General features: G+C 54.7%; 1 protein-coding gene across 1 annotated transcript; it reads left to right on the plus strand.

The window, feature by feature from the left end:
- Nucleotides 1-7: 7 nt before the first annotated feature.
- Nucleotides 8-6376, plus strand: LOC104995904 (chromosome unknown open reading frame, human C1orf174). The gene is made up of 4 exons (XM_010849960.1): nt 8-528; nt 4009-4119; nt 4876-5349; nt 5770-6376. Exons 1-4 carry the CDS (start codon nt 514-516, stop codon nt 5881-5883), a joined length of 714 nt encoding a protein of 237 aa, XP_010848262.1. The 5' UTR covers nt 8-513; the 3' UTR covers nt 5884-6376.
- The last annotated feature ends 900 nt before the right edge of the window (nt 6377-7276 follow it).

Consider the following 7276-nt stretch of genomic DNA (forward strand, 5'->3'; position numbering starts at 1 on the left):
GGCCGGAGACGGCCTCGCGGGCCCACTTCCAGGGACTGTAGCATCGCGCCCGGAGCCCAGAAGACAGGGCCGGCACCGGGGAAATTCAGCTGCCCGACTCGCATGGAAGAGACCACCGCGCAGGACCTTCCCGCCCACCTCCACGCTCGTGTCCAGGGACAGCAGCCAGGGTCCCTCAACCTGGTCGCCACCGCCCCACTTAAACATGGAGACCGCAGAAACGGAGGCGCCCCTTATAATCATGGCCGCCGCCCCACTTAAACATGGCGGCTGGAGAAACCGCAAGGGAGGAGCCCTTCACAAACATGGCCGTCTCCCCGCCCATACGTAAAACGCCGACTCTGTTGGGTCACATACCTGGGGACGCCGAGCTGTGATTGGCCAGTCTTCTGGTGGCGTCACACGCCGCGGCGCGAGCCAAGGGCCGCCGGATCTCTTCTCCGGTGGAAAGGATTAGGCTGGGCGCGGGGCCTTGGCTGCGGGGCTGGGAGCGGCAACGCGCCGCTCACACTCATGAGGAGCCGGAAGGTGAGGGGGGCGGAGGCCGCGTGGGAGCTGAGGCTGAGCCACTGGACGCCTCGGAAGGAGGGGGGAGGGGTCTACGCCTGTGTCTCGACCCCCGGAAGGGGTCTCCCAGGCCACGCCCCCCGGGAGGGGGGTTCTCTCAGGCCACGCCCTTAGCCCCCTCCCCCCCGCCCCCCCCCACACACAGAAGCACACACCAGACACACAGGCGCACGTACCCTACACCCCCCGGCTGGAGGGCTCTGAGAAGGATGTTCCCAGACAAAGTTCTGGAACGGGGGGCTCCCTCTCCAGAGCTAGTCTGAACCCCCGATACTCTGACGCTGCCCGGCCCGGAGTCTGTCTGCCCAAGTTGGGGCACACGACGAGGGGTCCACCCCGGAGGGTGGAGAGAATTGAGGGGCGGTAGCTCCTGGTACTGGTTGCCGTCGGGCGGTCTAGGGCCCGGGACTGGATACGCCCTGCCTATGGAGGTGGGCCTCTTGGGGATGGGAGCCGCACCTGGGCTCTCCTGGTCTGTTCTCCTTTTTATTGTTTGTACCTTTGACTCCAAAGTGGATCTCCTGAAGACCCCATGTGGATGGCACTTTCCCAGTCTGACTTCCCTGCCTTGTGATGGACTGTTTAGCTCCGCCGCTTGGGGATTCCCAAGAATCCTCCTGCAATGCAGGAGGCGCGGGTTCCATCCCTAAGTGGGTAAGATCCCCTGGAGGAGGAGATGGCAACACACTGCAGTATTATTGCCTGGAGAATCCCATGGACAGAGGAGCCTAGAAAGAGTCGGACACGACTGAGTGAGCTCTTGCTGTTTGCAAGATCTTCCATAGTCCTTGAGTTGCAGCATTTGTAGTGTTGCATCTGACTATAGATCTCTTTGCAGTTATCCTACTTGAAATTCAGTTATTTGAGATTGCTGGGTTTGTACATTGTTCTTCAATAAATTTGGGAAGTTTTCAGCCCTTATTTTTTCCAATATTTTTTGTACTCCTTTCTTCCTGGTACTCCCATTACATGTATGATGGTTCATTTAGTGGTCTCTGAGGCTCTCTCCATTCTATTTCATCCTTAATTCTCTTTGTTTTTCCGTTTGTGTAACCTAGCAATCTATCTTCAAGTTCTCTTATTCTTCTGGTCCATATCTATTCTTGAGCACTGCCCACTCCAAACCCACCAGTGAATTTTTAATTTCAGCTATTGTAATTTTCAACTCCTGAGTTCCCATTTGGTTTTTTTATAATGTCTGTTTTTTTTTTTTTTTATTGATAATCTCTTATTTGGTATGAAGTCATTAAATCTTTAATCATGGTTTCTCTTAGTTCTTGAACATGTTTAAAATGGCTAGCTTGAAGTTCTTCTCTGATAAATCCCGCATCTGATCACTGTCACAGGCAGTTTCTTTTACTTGCAATTATTCTAGTGTTTGGGTCTACATTCCTGTTTCTTTGCATGCTTCCTAATTTTCTGTTGAAAACTGGACATTTTAGATACTATAGCAACTCTGGGTACTGGGTCCGCCACCCCTGCCCTGAGTGGTAACAAGCCCTCTGAGGAGCGGTTGCACCCTAGTATTTTAAGGACTATGTAGAAAGCACCTAGACGCACCTTGCTGCTACTGGAGGGCCTACACAGCACACACCCCAGAACCCAGCAGGGTCTTGGCTCAGTCCCCCTGACAAGCCACCAGGGCTTTCATGTGGTAACTCTGGTGGCAGAGCAGGGAGAGGGGCTCCAATGAGTGTGTGACCCAAGCAGGGTTCTCTCCCGAGTTTGAAGTGGGAGTGCTGCTCCTTTTAAGGCTGTTCAGCACGAGCAGAACCTGAGCATCAACACTTGGGTGATGGCAGCTGTCACGAGGGCCAGTCCATTTCCCTCACACCCCACCTTGAGAAAGCCAGTGTGACCCGGGATCAATACGTTTGGAGTTGGACTCTTAACTGTGAGACCTATTGGCGTCATGTCTGGGGCTCTAAAGAGCTCCAGTGCCACTGTCCTTTATGTCTCAGTGCAGAAAAGAATTCAGCAAGAGCAAAGTGATGGATAAGAAGTGATTATTAGAATGGATGCTTGTGCGGTTTACGAGTGGGTGGAAGAGGGGGTGTTGTACCCTGAGAACTTAGGCTTTAGTTTCATAATCAAAGGAAAAGTGGACAGGGAGAGAAGAACTTTGTCTTCCTTGAGTAGACATCATGCTTCCATCATCAGCTCCTCCTCCAGGCTGAGCAGGGGAGTTTTCTTGTCCCTATATGGTCAAGCAAGGTCCACAAATTATTGTTTTGTGTATGCAGAGAGCACATCCTAGGGATCGTTACCTTACTGAGCTCACTGGGCAGGACATGGGGCTCACGTCACCACTGTTTTATTGTCTGGGGGCACGTCTTATACTTCTGTCTCATGGTTTTGTTGCTAAGCAAGCCTGCTTTCTCGAGTAATTGCTGACTTAACGGGGGTCTTTTCCGTATTTTTTCCATTTACAATCTCCTAGTGGGATTCTCCAGGCAAGGATACTGGAGTGGGTTGCCATGCCTTCCTCCAGGGGATCTTCCCAACCCAGGGATCCAACCTGTATCTCTTATGTCTAAGGTTCTGCGGGTGGGGGTGGGGGTGGGGCGGGGCAGGGATGGATGAGAAGCTGCTGTTAAAGGTTTCTCAAGGAGCTTGTGTGATTTCTGATCTCTTCTCCACTTTGGCACGTGTTGCCCCCCATCCAGCTGGTCGGTGTCTCCAGGTCTCGATTACGGTGACTGGGGGCTGTCTAGCTTGCCCTCCACGACTCCCTCCTCCCAGTCACCCACCTCTCTCACTTTCAAGTTCTCACCTGAGCTTTCGTGTGTTGTTTGCTAAGTATCTAAGTGTCCCCATCCTGGAACAGAGAAAGCAGTTAGTGAAGAAGCGGGTGAGACTCACATAAAGCCCGGTCTCATCTTCATTTTGACAGACGTGCAGGTTGTTGGCTCCAGGGAAGCTGAGGGATGCCCGGGGCGGGAACTCCCTTGTCATCTTTGCTGCTTTTCTGAAAACCTAAAATTACTCTTAAGTAAAATGATTGTAAAGTAATTAACCTCCAATTAAAATAAATAAATTTAAATTAAAAAAAAAGGAATAACAGTGGTAATACTGATTAAAAAAAAGAAATGATTGTAAGCTTTATTGTTTTAATTAATCTTTTCCTTATTACTAGAAGACTTGATTTGCCTTCTTAGCGAGGTGGCGGTGGGGTGGTTTGTCAGCATCGAGGTCTGTCCACCAGCAGCTGGAGCGCCTTCAAGCCAATGAGATTGGGACCCCTCCCCTGAGATTTCAAGGAGGGGGCATGGAGGGGTGTCTTTTGCTTTTTTTGCTTTTTACCAAGAACTCGGGACACCCTGTAAAAGTTCAAGAACCTTCTGAGCAGGGACACAGGCTGCTGTCTTTCCACAGTCAGTAAAAACATGGGGGCGGGAGGGGCCGTCTCTGAGTCTCTGACTGGCCTCTGGTCTGGCTCAGCTGGCAGGTGGAGTGCGGTCCTCAGCGCGCCTCCGAGCCCGGAGCTGCTCAGCTGCGTCAGCCTCAGCCCAGGATACCCACGTCACCACGTCTGCCCAGACAGCATGTCAGGTGAGCCTCACCCCTCAGAGACAGGACTGGATGGAGTGTCTACCTTTCCATGAGACATGTTGCATTAGAAAGCCTGGGGCAAGGCCAACAGACCAGCATGAAGGTCACGGTGCTGGGACCGTGGGAGGATCCACCTCAGGGCTTGTGCTGCCCTCTGAGGGCAGTGGGCTCAGCAGCCTCTGCCAGGCAGCCTGAGCGACGTGGGCACGGGCTGTGCTGCTCCCCACTGTGGGCAGGTGAGGAGGGAGGGGGCCCGTGTCTGCCGTCCAGGGTCTTGCAGGCTTGGCAGCCAGGCAGCCCCAGCTCCTGGAGCTGCTCCCTGAGCCACAGCCTGGGGTCTGGCTGGACTGGGTCTCACAGCCGCACCGGCCCATATCTCCCAGGGCACTGCTCCTTAAAGCTGCGCTGAGTCAAGTCCCGTTCCTGCGCCCGGGACACAGAGCTCTGTCTCCTGGGAGCCCACGTCCCAGCAGAGACAAATGGAAACTGGTTCTTGGGTTGTCGTTTCACTTGTCACAGCACCCTTCGGGGGCAGCACTGGGCATGTCTGGACTCTCTCCCAGCCATCCATCTGGACGCTGCCCCTTCACTGGAAACCATGAAAGGACCCTGTCCTCGAAGCTGTGGTTCCAGCAGGGACACTGTCGGCCAGGAGCAGGACAGACAGCCTCCAGGGTTGAGGCGTGTTAATTATATGCCATCTGCTTTGTACCCCAAAACATGTCTGGTGTCCCCTTGCATGTTCTCTCCTGACAGACTCCCTCATCACACAAAGCCACCGACAGGCGGACGTCCAAGAAGTTCAAGTATGACAAAGGTCATCTTGTGAAGTCAGAACTCCAGAAACACCGGAGTGACAGCGCTGCCACGCCCTCCAAGACCCCGGGTACACATGAACCTTTGGCGTCGGCCGAGGATGGGGCCTCGCTTCTGGGAAAGGAAGCTGGCGGCTCCACTCCCCAGGGGACAGCTGGTCCCCTCCCAGGGCGCTGTGGAACCGAGAGCGATGCCAGCCCGGCAGAGACTGAGAACGAGCCACTCCCACCGAGACATGGGGCCCCTGTGGGAGGAGAGTCCAACGGTGGCTGCCCCGCTAGGGACGGGGCGGCACTGGACCTGGAGCAGGGCCCTGGGGCCCCACTGCTCATGGACGGCAGCGCCCTTCTGGACGACGATAGCAACCAGCCAATGCCTGTGAGCCGCTTCTTTGGAAATGTGGAGCTCATGCAGGTAAGGCCAGTGCTTCTCTCCCACTCAGGACGGGCATCCCCAGCAGACCGCACGCTGGGTCCTGACCTCGGTCCTCACGTGTGCACGCTGCTTGGTGCGGATCACACACAGTAAGAACTCTCACTGGGGAGGAGAGAGCAAAACAGATGCCAATTTGGGGCCCCACCCCCCTAAGTCCCAGAACTGATGCCCTGGTGAGTGCAGGTGTGGGCAGGCCTGGCCCTGTGTGCGTCTGGGCCCTGCTGTGCCATAGGAAGTCGTGGCCGTGGCCTGTGGTTCTCAGGGCAGCTGCCCACACTTGCCGGGCTGGCTCCTGCCTTTAACCCAGTGCCTCTCCTTCCCTCCATCATGCAGAGGGGAGTTGAGCCCACACGGGGCTGGAGCCAAGGGGCTTATGCCAGGTGTTTTCTTCCCTCCAAGGACCTCCCGCCAGTGTCTTCATCCTGCCCTTCCATGAGCAGACGCGAATTTAGGAAAATGCATTTCAGAGCCAAAGACGACGAGGAGGATGATGCCGATGGTGCGGAAACGTAGAGGGTGAGAGGCACACGCTGATTCTCTGCACGTCTAGTACCATTGACAATGATGATTTTGCAGATTACGGGGTTTATTCAAAACACGTCTCCAAGAGGACGTGCTCATAATCAGCACTCAGCACTGACCCACACAGGTGGGCAGTCCCTGCGGGAGGCTGGTGCACGGGGGCTGAACGTCCTCAGGTATAAAGCTGCTGTTTCCACGGTGATGTGTTTTCTCCCATCTCTACACGTGGTGGTGGGTTGAGCAAACTTCTCTCATAAATGAGAGACATCTCTGTCAAGAAAACTCTTCACTCAAGCTCTCTACTTTTGATAACATGCAGGTTTATTTTCCATAATCAAAATTTGATCATTCTTATGACTGATTCAATGCCGGTTCTTAAAGAACTCTCCTTATTTCCATACACAAAGTTTATGTTTACCTTGGACATTTAGCAAAATCCATATGGAAAAGAAATAAAATATATTTTGAAAATGTTTTTAAGGAAGTTTTCTGTCCCTTGAGCTGTATTCCTTCCGTGAGAAAGCTCATTCTGTCCTGTCTTCTTTGCTCAAGGCTGGCTTGGCCCTCGGGTCCATTCAGCAGCTGGAGGCTGGGGGTGGGTTGGGGGGGCGCCCTGGGTACAGCCCCCCAAGCTGAGAGCACAGGGCTGTGGACTGGAAAGGACACAGCCCCTCTGGTGAGGCCGTGGGGTCTGTGAGGTGGCAGGTGTTGGGTGCGTCCCTCGCCCGTGTAGTGGGGGGTCGCTGTCTGGCGAGGCCATGCTCTTTGTGGTGCGGGGTTGCTGGGCACCACTGCCCAGCTGAGCTAAACCACCAGGGTCCTCGTGTCACGGGGCACCTGGGTCACATCCCTCCCAGTGGGCTCTGGAGAGGGACGGGGGCCTGCTTGTGTGCCACCACCTCCTGTCACTGGCTGCTGGCAGAGGACACCAAGGCCAGGGACAAGGAGGGCGTCCAGGAGGAAACCTGTCCTGAGTGACTGGCACAGGAGGGGAGCGGCCTGCAGTCCCAGAGGCCGAGCTAGGTTTGCGTGAGTGAGTAGCAGTCTCGCTATTTCTGGGCTGGTAGACACTCCTGGCTCAGTCATGATGGCCGCTAGACTCCATCCCCCTCAGACGTCCTGTGAACTACGTTTGGGAGCAAAATGGAGTTAAAGTACCCAGTGAGGCCCCACACTGTCCTTGACAGTCCACAAAGCTGCCCCGAGGTGCCTGTCACTGCAGTCACTCTGCCTCCATGAGACCGCTGTCCCATCGGCAGCCGTGACGGCCCCTGCTCTGAATAGTTCTGTGATTTACTGACGACAAACTGCTTTAATGATGGGACGATGCTGCTTGTGAGGCACTTTGGAAGCAGCCAGGGAGAGTAATTTACAGAGATTCTGC

The sequence above is a fragment of the Bison bison genome, unplaced genomic scaffold (genome assembly GCF_000754665.1).
Source record: "Bison bison bison isolate TAMUID 2011002044 unplaced genomic scaffold, Bison_UMD1.0 scf7180017864289, whole genome shotgun sequence".
Taxonomy (NCBI): Eukaryota; Metazoa; Chordata; class Mammalia; order Artiodactyla; family Bovidae; genus Bison; species Bison bison.

What these genes read in the sequence shown, in the direction of transcription:
- LOC104995904 (XM_010849960.1), top strand. An exon ending in CTGCCCAGACAGCATGTCAG is followed by an intron (nt 4,120 to 4,875) that starts GTGAGCCTCACC and finishes CTCTCCTGACAG; the next exon opens with ACTCCCTCATCACACAAAGC. An exon ending in GAAATGTGGAGCTCATGCAG is followed by an intron (nt 5,350 to 5,769) that starts GTAAGGCCAGTG and finishes CTTCCCTCCAAG; the next exon opens with GACCTCCCGCCAGTGTCTTC.